At 38.1% G+C, this 19,393-nt stretch overlaps 3 protein-coding genes across 4 annotated transcripts in view; all 3 read right to left on the reverse strand.

Moving 5' to 3' along the window:
- LOC103516363 (putative mevalonate kinase) overlaps positions 1 to 1,420 on the reverse strand; it is a 3,813-nt gene extending 2,393 nt beyond the window's left edge. The window contains exon 1 of the mRNA XM_026828783.1: positions 1,023 to 1,420. Within this exon, the coding sequence (XP_026684584.1) occupies positions 1,023 to 1,271 (249 nt within the window). The 5' untranslated portion in view covers positions 1,272 to 1,420. The remainder of the gene's footprint in view (positions 1 to 1,022) is intronic.
- On the reverse strand, positions 1,266 to 19,110 carry LOC103516365 (bolA-like protein 2). 2 transcript variants are annotated; one of them, XM_026828785.1, is made up of 4 exons: positions 18,605 to 19,110; positions 6,082 to 6,191; positions 5,921 to 5,979; positions 1,266 to 1,451 (listed from the first exon to the last, which is right to left on the reverse strand). In XM_026828785.1, the coding sequence occupies exons 2-4, from the start codon at positions 6,151 to 6,153 to the stop codon at positions 1,349 to 1,351; spliced, it is 234 nt and encodes a 77-aa protein (XP_026684586.1). In that variant the 5' UTR covers positions 6,154 to 6,191; positions 18,605 to 19,110; the 3' UTR covers positions 1,266 to 1,348. The 2 variants fall into 2 exon arrangements, with proteins under 2 accessions (XP_026684586.1, XP_026684585.1); XM_026828784.1 differs by lacking the exon at positions 18,605 to 19,110 and having other exon boundaries at positions 5,921 to 5,993; positions 6,096 to 6,210.
- LOC103516366 (dolichyl pyrophosphate Man9GlcNAc2 alpha-1,3-glucosyltransferase) lies at positions 8,623 to 10,176 on the reverse strand. The gene has a single exon (XM_008481330.3). It carries the CDS (start codon positions 10,081 to 10,083, stop codon positions 8,623 to 8,625), a length of 1,461 nt encoding a protein of 486 aa, XP_008479552.1. The 5' UTR covers positions 10,084 to 10,176.
- Positions 19,111 to 19,393: the final 283 nt, after the last annotated feature.

Consider the following 19,393-nt stretch of genomic DNA (forward strand, 5'->3'; position numbering starts at 1 on the left):
GTTTTTTTTTTTTTTTTTTTTTTTTTTTTTTTGAGGCGAAGCACGGGCAACCTTCTAGTTTTCAATAATATTAGTCAGCCTAGTTGGCTTGGTTGGTAAGCACTAGGCCGCGAGTCCGATACCCGGATTTTATCCTGAACGGATAATCTTCGTTCTCGGCACAGCTGGCTTTCTCCTATCATGTCTTCCTTCTCCCTTCGATAAGACCTTGCCAGTTGCAGTTCACTTTATCAAATCTCTTTACAAAAATAATAATACTTAGGTAATATTAATAAACTAGCAATAATCCGGGCAGTTTTCCTTAAGGCTGCGAGGGAGCCGTTGCAAGACCAGAAGCTTAAACATGGAAGATGGAGCAGGGGTTCCCTAATGTGTTCATAGTGTTTCAGATGATGTTTTTCTTTTTATACATAAATGTTTAAATTAAACAGATGGTGTGGTCGAAATTCATTTTATGCAAATTTAATGTTCTCTTACAGCTTACAGCGAACTGTAGGTCAAGTAGTGTCCGAAAAGTGGTCAGATTTTTTTTTTTTTTTTTTTTCCAAAGCTTAACAATTTTCCTAGCCATGATTATCAGGCCTAGCCAGGAGGTGAGAGCACAACAGAACTCTACAGTGTAGAGTCTACATCTATAGGAATTATAAATTTATATTTATGGAAAGTTTATAGGAAATTTATATATTTGGATCTTGTCTTGAATAACCTTGTATTTGTATTATTTGTAATATTGTTGTTGCAAAAATAAATGCCCCTGAGCAAGTACTTTGCAGTCCCAGGGGGGAAAAAAAGGATTCTCAGGCATACTAATGCGAGTGTGGAACTGGGAAGGTAGGTACCTAGTACCTACTTATACTTGTTATGCCAATGCATGAATTATGTAGTAATATGCATGGTGATGGAAATTAGTGCCCTACACGCCCTACACTTTAATTTAGACCACGCTACGCCACTGTGTTTAATAAAGTACACGTCCTATTTTCGACTCCCAAAAATATAGATATATATATTAATAAACTTACATCGTCCAGGAGGATTTTATCTTGTATTGTGTTCACGATAGCGTTGAGCTCCTCCAAACTCATGACATGATTGAAATTCAAACTATTTAGTTCTATCCGAACTAGTTTTGGCAGTATAGTTATCAGCCGGCATGAGGTACGTCTATTGATACTAGCAGCCAGGGCGGCATAACCCTCGTACACAACGCTATGTTCTCCACACAGTATTATCTTGCCCGGGGCACTAGCTGTTATATCCAGTGATGCCATTGTCTTTGTTCTGTTTTTATAATAAATATAAAATTATTATTAGTTTATTATTTTAGTTTCTAGTTTTTATACTGGTGCTATTGGGATTTCTCCTGTTCGGTCCACTCGGTGGATGTTAGGGTTTTCTGAGTGAACGCATGAATCTGTTTGATTTCCTCAGCTAGAACTTGGTGCACCAATCTGTCAACATAGAGAATACATTGAATGTAACTAATGCAGTTGGGTAAACATTGAGAATAATAAAAAGTCGATTTCCGACGTAAAAAGTTGTGAAGAATCGAAATTTGAAATCAAATCTCGAAAAATGTGTTGAAAATTTTTATTTGCCGTTCGAATGAAAAAATTCAAACAGTCGTGACGTCAGATTATAAGAAATGCGCAAAAACGCATGCATACACATTTACACTAGTGATGCCTGCAAGAGAGCTTTGATTGGGACAGTTGATGTGTACGGGAGAGTATGCCGTGACGTCAGCTCGTAAGATTTATCTCCGGATCTAGAAGAAAAAGAAACAAATCCTAATTCCTTATTTTTTTTTCTTTTTCCATTGCACTGGTATTACTATTGTCATTGCAAATATTTCTATTCTCGACCCAGCATCTAGGGGGCACGGTTGGTCCAGTGGTAGCGCGCTTGCTTGCCATGCAGAAGGTCCCGGGTTCGAATCCCACCATCGACAAAAGTTTGTACTCGTTTTTCGATTGCAAATATTTCAACGGGTTACTTTCTGGTGTTCTCGTGTTGAGCCAGCACCTAAATGGGAAGTATTGTGTCTCTTCTCGCCCATCTGATGAGAGGCATACTACGGGATGGGCATGCTACGACACAGACCACAATGAAGGTCTACGAGTAAATAATAATAATAGACTCTTGAGTGGAAGGCAACCACTGGGCAAGGTTAACGCCGTTGGCGTTCTGTACCACCTAACCCTTGATGCTCTATTATTATGTGGTTGAATTCTCAAATAAATGAGGATAAAATTCCATGCCTTGGCTGGGTTCGAACCCACGCCCTCCTGTTTACCAGGCGAGCGTCTTTCCTTCTTATAGGTTTCCTTCCTTTAGGATAAAGAAAATAAAAATGAAAGTGAAATACTAATCTTTTCTTTTTTTTCTTAAAGTTTTGACTAGTTTAATACCTGTGTCTTTGAAGAATGCCCTTGCCTTCAAACTTGTCTGACACAATCAGCACGGTAAATTTTCCTCCACAACCATCTACAACATCCTGGAGAACCAAATAAATAACAATATGTAGTGGCATTGTTAACACTGTAGACAAAAATTGAAACACTGTACTCACTGTAGACAAAAGTTGAAATCACAGGCATAAATTGTTTTACCGAGTGTGGGTACCAACAAAATAAATTAATACAAACTCCTACGTGGTCCAAGTTGGCCGAAACGATAGCAAAAAAAAAAACTTATTCCTTTGATTTTTTATAAATTGTTGGTTTAAATAATTAATGTCAAACTCTATTTTCTTTAATAAAGATTCATAATAGGTACTGCTTAAAATTATACCTAGGTACCTAAGTAAGTAGATTTCTCCACTTGTCTTCCGACCTCTGCCTCTGACACATCACAGGAAAAAGAAAAACGCTTAAACGCAGGAAAACACGGGAAATGGGAAAATGATCGGAAATTTTGAATTTTCGCTGCTCTCTCAGTGCTCTCTCTTCTCACAGGAGGTTGAAGCGTTGAAGGAGGAGGATTTTGTTGCATTTTACACAAAAGTGAAGCCGAAATCAGAAGCCGCGTTCACATAAAGAATATAACAGATAAAGCGCTTGCTGCTTTCTGGCTGTGTTTATGTACAGGGCTGAGATGAGCTCGGACGAGGTGAGATAGGATATTGTTTCTACAGTTTTGCATTGGAGTGGTAACTTAAGCAAGGATAGCGTGGGATTGTTGGGCATTTTTTCTAACCCTCTGTCCCGGCGGCAATTTTTAAAATTTATTTTATATTTATTTTTGTTTGCTTTGTAATTCGCTTGTTTGTAATATCTAATTTAATAAACGAGCAAACTAAAGATAAAAAGTAAAAAATGAATTCAGATTGTACAAGATGCGGAAAAAAATCAAAAATTCGAATTTCCCGCCAACTTTACACGCAAAATGTCCGACGATGTCCTACGATGGCCCTGTTCATAACCACGGCCTGAAGCGTTGAAGGAGGAGGATTTTGTTGCATTTTACACAAAAGTGAAGCCGAAATCAGAAGCCGCGTTCACATAAAGAATATAACAGTCTCCTCTCACAGGAGGTAGCGTTGAAGGAGGAGGATTTTGTTGCATTTTACTTACACAAAAGTGAAGCCGAAATCAGAAGCCGCGTTCACATAAAGAATATAAAGATAAAGCGCTTGCTGCATTCTGCATTATTACTTTCTATTACCCTTACGTATAGGGAACCTACAACGTACCTAATGAGAAAGTATTGCAATCGGTCCAAATTTTCAAAATCGGGAAATGGGTGGAAATATCCGTTTTGGGATCCCCTGATTCCAAACAAGCGGGGCCCGTCCCTCCGGGAATAATCAATATTTATGTACCTGCTTACCTACCTATTTTATTTAATATTCAGTTTATTATTATTCTTGATTTGATTTTTTGATTTTACTTTTATGTAATGATTTAACCTGCTTACCTACCTATTTTATTTAATATTCAGTTTATTATTATTCTTGATTTGATTTTTTGATTTTACTTTTATGTAATGATTTACTAGGCGCACGGAGCCTGGTATTGATCTTAATTTGAGTACGTCAAAATAGGTAAAAAGTGCTAATTTTTACCACAACCAAACTTGGAATGCAAATTTTCTTTTATAAAATAACCTATGGCCCACTACAGAATGTTCAAGTCACCCATCCATTTATATTGGCCTTGCTCGGCGTAGCTGAACAACATAGATGACGCTAAAACCGGTCTTAAATGATCGAATGAAGTGTTACCTATCTAAAACTTTCTCGCTTTGAGTTCATAGGTCGTCGCGACAAACTAAGTTTCAAGTAAGGGCACCAGTTTGGAAGGCACAACAATGAAAAATTGCTACAGAGTAGAGATGTTACCGATGAGCAGTGATATTACAGGGTTAGGTTAAACACAAAAAGGAGCTTCCTTTTTCATTGTCATGGCTTCTGGATATTCACTAAGACTTTAACCTGGCTTGTGTAAGTTGGCCTTGCTCGGCGTAGCTGAACAACATAGATATGACGCTAAAACCGGTCTTAAATGATCGAATGAAGTGTTACCTATCTAAAACTTTCTCGCTTTGAGTTCATAGGTCGTCGCGACAAACTTATTCCTTTGATTTTTTATAAATTGTTGGTTTAAATAATTAATTTCAAACTCTATTTTCTTTAATAAAGATTCATAATAGGTACTGCTTAAAATTATACCTAGGTACCTAAGTAAGTAGATTTCTCCACTTGCAACATTTCATGTACCTATGTTTTCTGGACAAAATTTGCACCACCATTTTCGTGTTCCTGGTAAAAAGACCTTTAATTTGATATATAGGTCGACCGTGATTTTTGACGCCGAATTGAATGGTGAAACTTTTAGATCTGTCCAACTTACAGTTGAGGATTTGCGGGTTCGATACCCCCTGTGTCAACAAATTTCCCTTTTATTTGTGAACCATTAATTAACAAAGTAAGCATGTGAATAGTTATTAGGTACCGTGTGATTTTTCACGCCGAATCGAATCTGCAACTTCTTTGGTTAGCTATTATGAGTTTTGAAACTTACTTACCTCAGCTATTGATTATTTATGAATCACTATATAGATCACTAGAAATATTTTCAATGTCACTCTGTGCCACTGTGTTTAATAAAGTACACGTCCTATTTTCGACTCCCAAAAATATAGATATATATATTAATAAACTTACATCGTCCAGGAGGATTTTATCTTGTATTGTGTTCACGATAGCGTTGAGCTCCTCCAAACTCATGACATGATTGAAATTCAAACTATTTAGTTCTATCCGAACTAGTTTTGGCAGTATAGTTATCAGCCGGCATGAGGTACGTCTATTGATACTAGCAGCCAGGGCGGCATAACCCTCGTACACAACACTATGTTCTCCACACAGTATTATCTTGCCCGGGGCACTAGCTGTTATATCCAGTGATGCCATTGTCTTTCTTCTGTTTTTATATATAAATATAAAATTATTATTCGTTTATTACTTTAGTTTCTAGTTTGACGCCGTTGGCGTTCTGTACCACCTAACCCTTAATGCTCTATTTTTATGTGGTTGAATTCTCAAATAAATGAGGATAAAATTCCATGCCTTGGCTGGGTTCGAACCCACGCCCTCCTGTTTACCAGGCGAGCGAAGGTCTACGAGTAAATAATAATAATAGACTCTTGAGTGGAAGGCAACCACTGGGCAAGGTTAACGCCGTTGGCGTTCTGTACCACCTAACCCTTGATGCTCTATTATTATGTGGTTGAATTCTCAAATAAATGAGGATAAAATTCCATGCCTTGGCTGGGTTCGAACCCACGCCCTCCTGTTTACCAGGCGAGCGTCTTTCCTTCTTATAGGTTTCCTTCCTTTAGGATAAAGAAAATAAAAATGAAAGTGAAATACCAATCTTTTCTTTTTTTTTTCTTAAAGTTTTGACTAGTTTAATACCTGTGTCTTTGAAGAATGCCCTTGCCTTCAAACTTGTCTGACACAATCAGCACGGTAAATTTTCCTCCACAACCATCTACAACATCCTGGAGAACCAAATAAATAACAATATGTAGTGGCATTGTTAACACTGTAGACAAAAATTGAAACACTGTACTCACATTTCCTCCACAACCATCTGAATCATCTACAACATCCTGGAGAACCAAATAAATAACAATATGTAGTGGCATTGTTAACACTGTAGACAAAAATTGAAACACTGTACTCACTGTAGACAAAAGTTGAAATCACAGGCATAAGTTGTTTTACCAAGTGTGGGTACCAACAAAATAAATTAATACAAACTCCTACGTGGTCCAAGTTGGCCGAAACAATAGCAAAAAACTTATTCCTTTGATTTTTTATAAATTGCTGGTTTAAATAATTAATTTCGAACTCTATTTTCTTTAAAAAAGATTCATAATATGTACTGCTTAAAATTATACCTAGGTACCTAAGTAAGTAGATTTCTCCACTTGCAACATTTCATGTACCTACATCTATTGAAAGGAATACTGATGACCCCCTAGATCAGCGGTTCCCAACCGGGGGGTACGCGAGAGACCCTCCGGGGAAAGAAATCGCACGTTTGATTCCTTTTTGTCGTGGCGGTAAGTACCTACCCCCTCTCCCTTGAAGTAAAAACAAGCTGGGTCCGTCCCTCCGGGAATTTTTTAGCCCGTAGTTTATTCGATCGTGATTAGAGAAAATCAATACCTATGTACCTACCTAATTTGTTTAATATTCAGTTTATTATCATTCTTGATTTGATTTTTTGATTTTACTTTCACGTAATGATTTAAAATCAAGACTAGAGCCCGTTCTCCCTTTATTCCCAATATAAGGCTCAAGTCACCCATCCATTTATTGGCCTTGCTCGGCGTAGCTTAACATAGATGACGCTAAAACCGGTCTTAAATGATCGACTGAAGTGTTATCTAAAACTTTCTCGCTTTGAGTTCATAGGTCGTCGCGAAAAATTTCAAGATCAGAGCTCAACAGAAATTGATTTTTTGACCTTTTTCAGTTATTTTTTCGGAGTTTTGACATCAAATGTGGATTTTCCCAACTTTTACATAGGAATCGACCATTTATTTATAATTTTAACCCATTTGCAACTGCTCCATTCGACACCCTGTATACAGATGGTACGTACAGTAGGAACGTGTGGCTGTATAACTACATATATTACCTACTGCAGCCGTTCCCAACCGGGGGTACGCGTACCCCTGGGGGTATGCGAAATAAAATTGAGCAGGTAATCGCGGACAGAAAAATAACAAAAGCAAATTTTGAATTTTGACGGCTTATCTGCGCAGAAAAGTCCAAAAAGGTACTGAATTTTTACTTCAAGGATTGATTTCGAACAGACTTGAGGACATTATTTTGGGGGAAAAATCGCATGCGGCGCAGTCTACGTTTGATTCCTTTTTGTCAAGTCGCGGGGGTAAGTACCTACCTCCTCTCCCTTGAAGTAAAAGAACGGGGGTACGGTTAGCCCAGTGGTAACGCGCTTGCTTGCCATTCTGCTGGTCCCATCTTCTATTCCCACCATCGACAAAATATTTGTACTCGTTTTTCGATTGAAAATATTTCGACGGCTTACTTTCTGGTGTTCTTGTGCTGGCCCAGAACCTAAATGAGAAGTATTGTGTCTCTTCTCGCCCATCTGATGAGAGGCAATGAAACATTGCTACGAAATAAAAACGGCGGTAAAACACTCCTTTTATTTCCAACAAGAAGAATTGGTACACGTCAACTTAGGTATGGGTAGGTACCCGGTACTCATTATTATGGTGGGGTGGGGGACGTGAGATTGAACCCGGATACCCAAGGGGTACGCGGGCGAAAAAAGGTTGGGAACCGCTGCCCAAGATCACAAAACTAATGAGAAAGTGTGGTGACAACTTTGATAAGCTCTGCTCTAGAAAATAAAATCAAAACATTTGGTAAGCAATACTGTTCTGTAAAACATTTTTATTTTAATCTATCTTGAAAATACCTACGTAAATAATAAAAAGATTGTTTATTAGCTTAGTTAGTTTGGATGGTAGAGCGTCTGCCTTCTAAGTGCTAGGTCGCGGATTCGATTTCCGCCCGGGGCGGACTTTGTCCTAAACAGATAAGGTTCGTTTTCGGAACGGCTGACTTTCTCCTGTTTTCCTTCTCACTTCGGTATCGGAACGATATAAGACCTTAGCAGTTACAGTTCCCTCTGTCAAACTTTTTATTACTTTCTATTACTACAGTATAGCGGAGCTATACTAGTAATGAAAGTATTGCAATCGGTCCAAATTTTCAAAATCGGGAAATGGTTGGAAATATCCGTGTTTTGACCCTGATTCAAAAAAGTGGTTTTTAGCCCATGGTCTGTACGTTACGTACGTACGTACTACAGGTTTAAATGGGAAAAAGTAGAACAAAAAAGTAGTTTTTGTCCCATGGTCTGTACGTATGTATGTACCACAGGTTTAAATGGGAAAAGGTTGTATACAAAATATCTCAAGACCGGTTTGTCTCATGGTCTGTACGTATGTATGTATGTATGTATGTATGTATGTATGTATGTATATGTATGTGTGTACTACAGGTTTAAATGGGAAAAGGTGGTATACAAAATATCTCAAGAACGGTTTGTCCTAGAGCGATGAAATTTGGTTTCACAAGAGTTTAATATATTTAAACTTGAAATCTAACTGCTTGCAATAGAAATACACAAAAAACAAAGCGAAATGACCGAACGAGTAGGTAGCTATGAATAAACTGAAGAGATGTTGATATCTGGGTGGTGGTGCCACGCCAAGTGCTATACACATCAATAGAACACATCCTAGCAGTGAGCCTAGGAATATATAGTACACGAGTCGAGATTTTCTGGCAAAGTCATGAATGATAGTGTAGTATAGAGCCATGAGTGTGAGACTAGGCAACACAAGGTTATCTTTAATATAGAGGTCAAACATACTAAATGTAGATATAAATAGAAACCAAACACATGGGAATGGATCGCGAGGTAGATACAGAATGACAGGAGTTGATACGAGGAGTATAGACTTCTCATGAACATGGAATGAGAAGAGGAAAAACCCAAGGGACACAACAATCAGACTTTGCTGAAACTTGACAACATTCGGTTTCCTAAACACGGATACACAGGATGGTAGAATGGCGAGTAATGTTGTACAGAGACACATGAGGGCCATCTGATCATTGGTCATGTAAATAGTGAACTTGTAGACAACATTTGCACTGCACCAGAAGTTGGCCACTTTATCCTCAAACAGGCCCCGATAGATGGGGAATAGTCTATACATGACGTGACCCAGTTGTGAGACACTGAGGAATGGTAACCATACTAATATGAATGTTATTAATACAGATGATCCTAGTGTGAGAAGTAGTCGGATATCTGTTGTGTGGTAGACATGGCCAAGGTAGTAGAAGAAGAACGGTAGTGCATGGTAGAGCTCCATTTGCTTATAGTTCACACTTAGGCTGAATAGAATAGCTGTGCACACTGGGTTGTTCAGGTGAAGATGATGACACGCCCAGATGAACAGTCCGAGAGAAATACAGTTGAACTGAAAGTGACCATGATCTATCAGTATCAGTCCAGGGTAGATCAATGCTACACTCAGGACAAATGTCTGGGACACTCGCTGACTAGAACTGTTCTCTGTTCGGGAGAAGAAGCATAGGAGTGCAGGGATGTAGATGAGTACATCAGACACTAGGACACAGAGCCGCATGAAATATTTGTGTTGATAAGATTCATGTCCATGGGATGTAAACAACTTCACTCCGTCAGGTACAAAATACTCTGCCACATAGCCACACAGTAGACTATGATATGCAGTGAGTGGCGGATAATCTAATCCCCAGTACAGGAGATCATTATCTGTTGTGTTTTGGTACCATGTGCTGACGGGAAGGTGTCGGGTGATCTCCATCCAATGTCGCTGTGCCTCATAGTCACCAAACATAGGAGGTTTCCCTTGGCCTGAATAGGGATGTAAACTTGTCAGCCATCGTAGGAGTAGTCCAGATACTATGAGTAAGAAGCTGATGTATTGTTGGGATTGGTCTAGGGGTAAGAGTTGTACAAAATGTTTGGATCCCATGATTTTTACACCACAAGTAACACTGGCAGAGTGTGAGAGTTTGACAAAGGTTTTGGGTCAGAGTCTCTGCAACATATGAGATCAGACATCAAAGGCTTCAAGTTAGATTTACTACCTATTGAATCACAACCAGACATAAAATAATGTATTCTTAAGACGAGACATGAGACCAGATTTTCATGAAGTAAAAATCACTCATACATTCTGTAAAATTATTTAACAAGGAACTTAATTTCATGCCCGAGACACTGACCCAAAGCCTTTAACAGAAAAAGTTTTACTTAAAGAAGAAAAAAAAATAATAAAGAACTCCCCAGATCCACAGGACATAAATTGAAATTTCCAGTCACTTGATGACAAGTGACTGGAAACATGCTATAACATCACCTATTTACAACCAAACCAATCTCACAATAAATTCAACACCCAAGTCATTATTGCATTCTACTGTTGATTGGAAAGCCGTACCCTTGAGGTCACACAAGAAAACTGTGCAGACAGCAACTTTTGCAAATCTCTCTTTAGATTAAATGAATGAGTGCCAGCCTAGTTAGCTTAGTTGGTAGCGTGTCTGCCTTGTAAGTGCTAAAGCGCGTTAGCAGAGGAGCAGAAAGAACTGCGCAGAAATGTATGCGCACAAACACATTGCCACTATGCGAGCGCGTTAGCAGAGGAGCAGAAAGAACTGCGCAGAAATGTATGCGCACAAACACATTAATGCGTTGCCTGCGAGGGAATACGTGGGTATAGATATATAACTCAAAATGTCAAATTTTGGACTTACTGCCCTCTTTTAGCTTGGATGGTAGAGCGTCTGCCTTCTAAGTGCTAGGTCGCGGATTCGATTTCCGCCCGGGGCGGACTTTGTCCTAAACAGATAAGGTTCAACCGTTTAGTCGGTATAGCTGAAAACCGCCAAAAAACGGTCGAAATCTGTCCAAAAGCGGTCAAAATACCTCCAAGGCAGCAACCATCTCAACCAAACGTTTTGTGTTCCATCCTTGTCACATTTGTGATTTGTGAACTGCATACCAAATTTCAAGTCTCTAGCTCATACCGTTCCCGAGATATTGTTAAATTACACCGAAAACCGCCAAAAAGTGGTAAAATGTTCCCGAGATATTGTTAAATTACCTACACCGAAAACCGCCTAAAAGCGGTAAAATGCCGCCAACCGTTGCACCGATCTTAACCAAAAGTTTCGTGTCGCATCTCGCATCCTTGTCACATTTTACAGCTGCATACCAAATTTCAAGTCTCTAGCTCTTTTACCATTCTCGAGATATTTTGTTTACAGACTGTACAGACACACAGACAGACACACACACGGACCAATGGCTGAAACTTTGGATTTAGGCTCTAAGAAAAGAAAAACGCAGGAAAACACGAACACGGGAAATGGGAAAATGATCGGAAATTTTGAATTTTCGCTGCTCTTCAGTGCTCTCTCCTAGAGGAGGAGAACTATCGATAGCACTATCGATAACTATCGATAGTTTTGACTATCGAACGCTATCGATAGTTGAGGCTTGACTATCGATAGTTTTCGATAGTTTTTTTCTGCACATTTTTCGTTTGTTTTGGTCGTTTTAGAAGTGAAAAGTGTAAAAAAATTGTAAAGAAAACATAGATGTATACAAATCTATGAAAAAAATATATTTTGTAAAAAAAAAAATAATAATAATAATAAATAAATAAAATGTTGAAATAAAACCCTGTGACCTAAATTAATACGTGTACAGTTAATAATTTTCTTTAAATTAGGATAGATAATCCCATTTGATTTTTTTACGCCGAATCGAATGGTGCTACTTTTAGCACTCTCTCCAACTTACAGTTGAGAAGTTGCGGGTTCGATACTCCCCTGTGTCAACAAATTTCCCTTTTACCTATTTGTGAATCATTAACAAGTAAGCATGTGAATAGATAATCCCATTTGATTTTTTTACGCCGAATCGAATGGTGCTACTTTTAGCACTCTCTCCAACTTACAGTTGAGAAGTTGCGGGTTCGATACTCCCCTGTGTCAACAAATTTCCCTTTTACCTATTTGTGAATCATTAACAAGTAAGCATGTGAATAGATAATCCCATTTGATTTTTTTACGCCGAATCGAATGGTGCTACTTTTAGCACTCTCTCCAACTTACAGTTGAGAAGTTGCGGGTTCGATACTCCCCTGTGTCAACAAATTTCCCTTTTACCTATTTGTGAATCATTAACAAGTAAGCATGTGAATAGATAATCCCATTTGATTTTTTTACGCCGAATCGAATGGTGCTACTTTTAGCACTCTCTCCAACTTACAGTTGAGAAGTTGCGGGTTCGATACTCCCCTGTGTCAACAAATTTCCCTTTTACCTATTTGTGAATCATTAACAAGTAAGCATGTGAATAGATAATCCCATTTGATTTTTTTACGCCGAATCGAATGGTGCTACTTTTAGCACTCTCTCCAACTTACAGTTGAGAAGTTGCGGGTTCGATACTCCCCTGTGTCAACAAATTTCCCTTTTACCTATTTGTGAATCATTAACAAGTAAGCATGTGAATAGATAATCCCATTTGATTTTTTTACGCCGAATCGAATGGTGCTACTTTTAGCACTCTCTCCAACTTACAGTTGAGAAGTTGCGGGTTCGATACTCCCCTGTGTCAACAAATTTCCCTTTTACCTATTTGTGAATCATTAACAAGTAAGCATGTGAATAGATAATCCCATTTGATTTTTTTACGCCGAATCGAATGGTGCTACTTTTAGCACTCTCTCCAACTTACAGTTGAGAAGTTGCGGGTTCGATACTCCCCTGTGTCAACAAATTTCCCTTTTACCTATTTGTGAATCATTAACAAGTAAGCATGTGAATAGATAATCCCATTTGATTTTTTTACGCCGAATCGAATGGTGCTACTTTTAGCACTCTCTCCAACTTACAGTTGAGAAGTTGCGGGTTCGATACTCCCCTGTGTCAACAAATTTCCCTTTTACCTATTTGTGAATCATTAACAAGTAAGCATGTGAATAGATAATCCCATTTGATTTTTTTACGCCGAATCGAATGGTGCTACTTTTAGCACTCTCTCCAACTTACAGTTGAGAAGTTGCGGGTTCGATACTCCCCTGTGTCAACAAATTTCCCTTTTACCTATTTGTGAATCATTAACAAGTAAGCATGTGAATAGATAATCCCATTTGATTTTTTTACGCCGAATCGAATGGTGCTACTTTTAGCACTCTCTCCAACTTACAGTTGAGAAGTTGCGGGTTCGATACTCCCCTGTGTCAACAAATTTCCCTTTTACCTATTTGTGAATCATTAACAAGTAAGCATGTGAATAGATAATCCCATTTGATTTTTTTACGCCGAATCGAATGGTGCTACTTTTAGCACTCTCTCCAACTTACAGTTGAGAAGTTGCGGGTTCGATACTCCCCTGTGTCAACAAATTTCCCTTTTACCTATTTGTGAATCATTAACAAAAGTAAGCATGTGAATAGATAATCCCATTTGATTTTTTTACGCCGAATCGAATGGTGCTACTTTTAGCACTCTCTCCAACTTACAGTTGAGAAGTTGCGGGTTCGATACTCCCCTGTGTCAACAAATTTCCCTTTTACCTATTTGTGAATCATTAACAAGTAAGCATGTGAATAGATAACCCCATGTGATTTTTTACGCCGAATTGAATGGTGCTACTTTTAGCACTCTCCGACTTACAGTTGAGAAGTTGCGGGTTCGATACTTCCCTGTGTCAACAAATTTGAATAGATAATCCCATTTGATTTTTTTACGCCGAATCGAATGGTGCTACTTTTAGCACTCTCCGACTTACAGTTGAGAAGTTGCGGGTTCGATACTTCCCTGTGTCAACAAATTTCCCTTTTAGCATTGTTGAGATAGTTAATCCTATGTTTAGATTAATCTCTTGGAAGTTTTTACGATAAGCTGAGGATAAGAAATTCTTGGTAAAAAAAAAAAAAAAAAAAAAAGAAAATAAAGATTGATACAAATAAAACATACCTATACCTATATATGTGATTTTGACGGCCGAATTGAATGGTGAAACTTTTAGATCCTGTCAACTTACAGTTGAGATTTGCGGGTTCGATACCCCCTGTGTCCAACAAATTTCCCCTTTTATTTGTGAACCATTATTAACAAAGTAAGCATGTGATAGTTATTAGGGTACCGTGTATTTTCACGCCGAATCGAATCTGCAACTTCTTTGGTTAGCCTATTATGAGTTTTTGAAACTTATTACCTCAAGCTATTGATTATTTATGAATCACATAATATAGATCACTAGAATATTTTTCAATGTCACTCTGTGTTTTTTTTTTTTTTTTTTAAACTTTCCTTATCCTATAGGTTGGAGGACGTTGCAAATGGTAAAAATTATAAATAAATGGTCGATTCCTATGTTAAAAGTTGGGAAAAATCCAAATCTGAGGTCAAACTCCGAAAACAATAACTGTAAAAGGTCGAAAATTCAAATTTTTATAATGAAAGAGTTCAAAAGATTGTGTGACGGTCGACTTAACGCAGTTGGCTATTTTTGTCCCCCGTAGGTAGCCGCCACTATGCGAGCGCGTTAGCAGAAGGAGCAGAAAGAACTGCGTCAGAAATGTATGCGCACCAAACACATTAATGGCGTGCCTGCGAGGGAGCTTTGCTCGGACATTTGATGTGACTCATAAACCGTTTAGTCAAGGTATAGCTGAAACCGTGCCAAAAAACGGGTCGAAATCTGTCCAAAAGCGGTCAAAATACCTCCAAGCCGCAGCAAACCATCTCAACCAAGACGTTTTTGTGTTCCATCCTTGTCACATTTGTCGACTACATACCAAATTCAAAGTCTCTAGCTCCAATACCGTTCCCCGAGATATTGTAAATTACACCGAAAACCGGCCAAAAAGCGGTAAAATCCGCCAACCTGTTCCACCCGATCTTAACAAAGTTTTCGGGGTGTGTTTTATGAACAGGGCTGAGAATGAGCTCGGACGAACGTGAGAAGCGTTCCCGGCGCAATTTTAAAATTCAATTTTATATTTAATTTTTGGTTTGCTTTGTAATTTGCATTGTTTTAATAGCTCAATTATAAATGAAAAGTATAATAATAAACGTGCAAACTAAAGATAAAAAAGTAAAAAATGAATTCAGATTGTACAAGTTGCGGAAAAAAAATCAAAAATTCGAAATTTCCCGCCAACTTTACACGCAAAAAGTCCGACGATGTCCTACGATGCGCCCTGTTCATAACCACGCGCCTCGTGTCGCATCCTCCTTGTCACATTTTACAGCTGCATAACCAAATTTCAAGTCTCTAGCGCTATACCGGTCTCGAGATATTTTGTTTACAGACTGTACAGACCACACAGACAGACACACACAGGACAATGGCTGTAAACTTTGGATTTAGCTCTAGGCGGACCTCAAAACTTTTCTCTATCAAATTCAAGGTATAATAATATAAAAATTAATCATTTAGAAAATACATAAGCCTCAAAACTGACGAAAAAGCAACAGTCTCAAAATATTCAAATGGGAAAATGCCAAGCAAGTGTTTCTTTGTTTGTTGTTTTTTTTTTTTTTTTTTCAACTATGGCCGTGACGTCACGTGCAGTGTTGTCAAAATATTAGCACTCGCCGCCGCGGGGAAAAAAAAAAAAAAAAAAAAAAAAAAAAAATCCTTCGAAAAGCGCGAGTTCAAACACAAAATCTCGGCAAGTAGATTTTAAAATCGAAAACAGATTTGTGAATGTACCTACCTAATTTTTGACCGCTTCGTTTTATTTATGTTAGGTTGAATTATTTTTTACATGAGAATCCTCAATTTGCATATTGCATTTGCAAAAAAAAAATACGCCTAATGAAACTCAAACGTAGGTAACTCACCTTTCCTCTTACCCGCCACTTCTTTACACCAAAGTTGAAAAAAAAAAAGAAAAAACCAATTAAAAAAAAAAAAAAAAAAAAAAATTGAAGGAAAAAAAAAAAAAAAAAACAAATTTAAACTCACAACACACAACCAGCACAACTGCTGATAGTGCTGATTTTGATTTGATTTCTGTTGTTGAAGTGAAGATGAAGAAAAGTTAAATGACAGCTTTCCAAAGTTTGAAATCAAATCAGCATGAAAATAGCTAAAAACAGTAACCAGTAACAACAAATTCCTTGTCTTCTGTTCACAATTCCCGAATTCACTTGTTATGTATGTCTGGGAAATAATGTAAGTATTACCTCTTGTCCACCTCATGTTAGAACTTAATAGGTAAAAGTTAAAACCACCTACATGGCATATAGCATATACCTACAATATGCCACCTAAATACCAACAGGAGGTTAGGACTGTTAGGAGTCCATTCCTAAGTAGGTGTCCATAATGATGACCATTGACCCTAGCCTACATGATGGACCACCACCAAGACCAATCATATAACATATACGTACCTTCAAACCTGTCTAAGTGGGACTCGTCTAGGTGGGAAACCTGGATAAGTGGGAAAATAAAAATCTTGGACCCTTTTGGATGAGGTGTCTACAGTTGTGGGAGAATCTGCCGCCGAGTTGTAAACGCGTTGCTGAACTGGTGGGCTGCGGGCAGGTAAGAACTGTAGACCTTGTGGAGTAAGGAGTTCATTGAACTGTAGACATTACTAAATGTAAATGCAGTTTCTTTGTGTTATTATGTCACAACTTTGGTGCTCACTGCAGCATTGTAGGATTTTCCCAATATCTCAATTTGGACCCTTCATTTTTTACTAAAAAAAAAAAAGGAAAAAAAAAACCTGTTTAAATGGGAAAATCAAGTAAGCCTCTATAAGTGAGAATGACTTTTTCTAGATACCTACTCGGTCCAGAGCCTCTGTAAGTGGGAAAGGTTGCCATTTTCCTAGGTCTGGAGCCTTCTGCGGACCTCTGTAAGTGGGAATTTGTCATGCCATAGCTACTCATTTTCCTCACGAGGCTGAGTGGGCCCCGCAACATTCAGTCACGGAATCAATCATTTGCATGAAGTAATATTCCTCTTCCTCCAAACCAGTGTTCACATTTACCTCTGTAAGTGGGAATAGGAAAATGGCAACCTCTCTAAGTGGGACAATTTTTAACTGAGCAGCCTGGGTGAGTGGGAAAAAATTGTTGGTCCCTTGCAAGGGATTCCCACTTAGACAGGTTCAATTGTAATATGTTATGCATCAATCTTCACAGAAGTGTCCACAATGGAGCATGGAACCTCCTGCTTTTTTAGATACACCTGGCATTTTTGAGGTTAGAATGTTAGTTTATTATCAAAAATGTTTACAAAACCATTGACACTTGCAGAAAAATACCCCGCTCAATTTCTTGATTTTCTGTAAGGGTTGCAGCTATGCAGCTAAGGTCAGTGCTCTGTTGAGGACACTTCTATCCATTACCATGGTTTGTTTTCCCCTGGGCTGGAACTAGGCTAGGATTCATGGTTGGTTCTCTGTTGAGGACAGCAACTAACTTGAGAGTAGGTGATACCTACAAAATATTCCTGAACATGCCAGTTTTCATTGGATCAGTGAAGGCAAGTAACATTGTGTGTGGTTGGTATCGTGGACCCTTCATTTTTTACTAAAAAAAAAGGAAAAAAAAACCTGTTTAAATGGGAAAATCAAGTAAGCCTCTATAAGTGAGAATGACTTTTTCTAGATACCTACTCGGTCCAGAGCCTCATATTTCCCTGTAATACAGGACTTATAAGTTTCATGAAACGGGGCCCTGAAGTCAAAACTTATCTAGCTCATAAATTTCAAGTATCTAGCTCATACCTTTCTCGAGATATCATTGAATTAAACCGAAAACCCGCAAAAAGCGGCCGAAATGCCGCCAAGCGTTGCACCGATCTGAACCAAAAGTTTCGTGTCGCATCCTTGTCACATTTGACAGCTGCTTGCCAAATTTTAAGTCTCTAGCTCTTGCCGTTCTCGAGATATTTTGTTTACAGACAGACGGAAGGACAGAAGGAAAGACACACGGACCAATGGCTGAAACTTTGGATTCGTGTCGCATCCTTGTCACATTTGACAGCTGCTTGCCAAATTTTAAGTCTCTAGGCTAGCTCTTGCCGTTCTCGAGATATTTTGTTTACAGACAGACGGAAGGACAGAAGGAAAGACACACGGACCAATGGCTGAAACTTTGGATTTAGGCTCTAGGGACCTCAAAACGTGTTTTGGCACAAAAAACTGACCATCGAAAATTTTGCTAAATACCGGTATGGTCCAAGGACGCGACTGTAACAATTTAGTAAAATTCTGATAGTCACCCATCCAGATATTAACCAAAGTCGTTTCGTGAGAAAAAGGTGGTATACAAAATAGGTATCTCAAGAACGGTTTGTCGCAGAGCGATGAAATTTGGTATGCTATACCGGTATGGTCCAAGGACGCGACTGTAACAATTTAGTAAAGAAAATTTTGTATGTAGGTAGCTCTAGATGGAAAAACTATTTTAACACATGAAATTGTATAAAAAATTAAAGTTGATAGGTACATGTTCCACCCGTTTTGGTCAGAAAAATGGTGGTGCAAAGTATCCCCAATTTTTTTTGGAGAAAGTGTCTTTTTTTTCGGAAAAAATAATTCTAAAAATTGAAAACCATATTTATCTTGAAAAAACCATGTAAAAAGAGAACCTACATGTCGTTTGTGACAATAATATTTTGTACTAAAAAAATGAAAATCAACTTCCTCAGAGTATTGGAACTGTCCGATCGAGATGAAAATTTTTGACCGTCATTTTAAGAATAGAAAAACCTAAATATTTCAAAGTTCACAAAACCCAAAAGGAAAAAAAAATAATTGTAGTTCAATTCTTACATGTAAAGAAGCGCAATAAAGTACTCTATCAGAGGAATCTGTCGGGTGGCACGTCAAAAATTTGACCCGATTACATTACTTTCCTTTCTATAGGATAAGGAAAGTAAGAAAGCTTGTTTTTGAGTTACGAGTTACGAGCAATCTGATTGGCTATTTATAGTCTTAAATAAATCAAAGTTTAAAATCAATTAAGTAATCATCCAATCAGTTGAACTTTGAAGTAGGTTTAACTCAAAATACCTACATATCACAAATGCTACAATATGTTTACTACTTCTAGGACAATCTAGGAATACTCGTAGGTGCTTGGTACATCACATTTTATTCTTTGTGATTGTAAATACCCTGAATTCCTACTACTTCTAGGACAATCTAGGAATACTCGTAGGTGCTTGGTACATCACATTTTATTCTTTGTGATTGTAAATACCCTGAATTCCAAGTACCTACATAATGTACAGAG

The sequence above is a fragment of the Diaphorina citri genome, unplaced genomic scaffold (assembly GCF_000475195.1).
Source record: "Diaphorina citri unplaced genomic scaffold, Diaci psyllid genome assembly version 1.1 scaffold1553, whole genome shotgun sequence".
NCBI classification, from domain to species: domain Eukaryota; kingdom Metazoa; phylum Arthropoda; class Insecta; order Hemiptera; family Psyllidae; genus Diaphorina; species Diaphorina citri.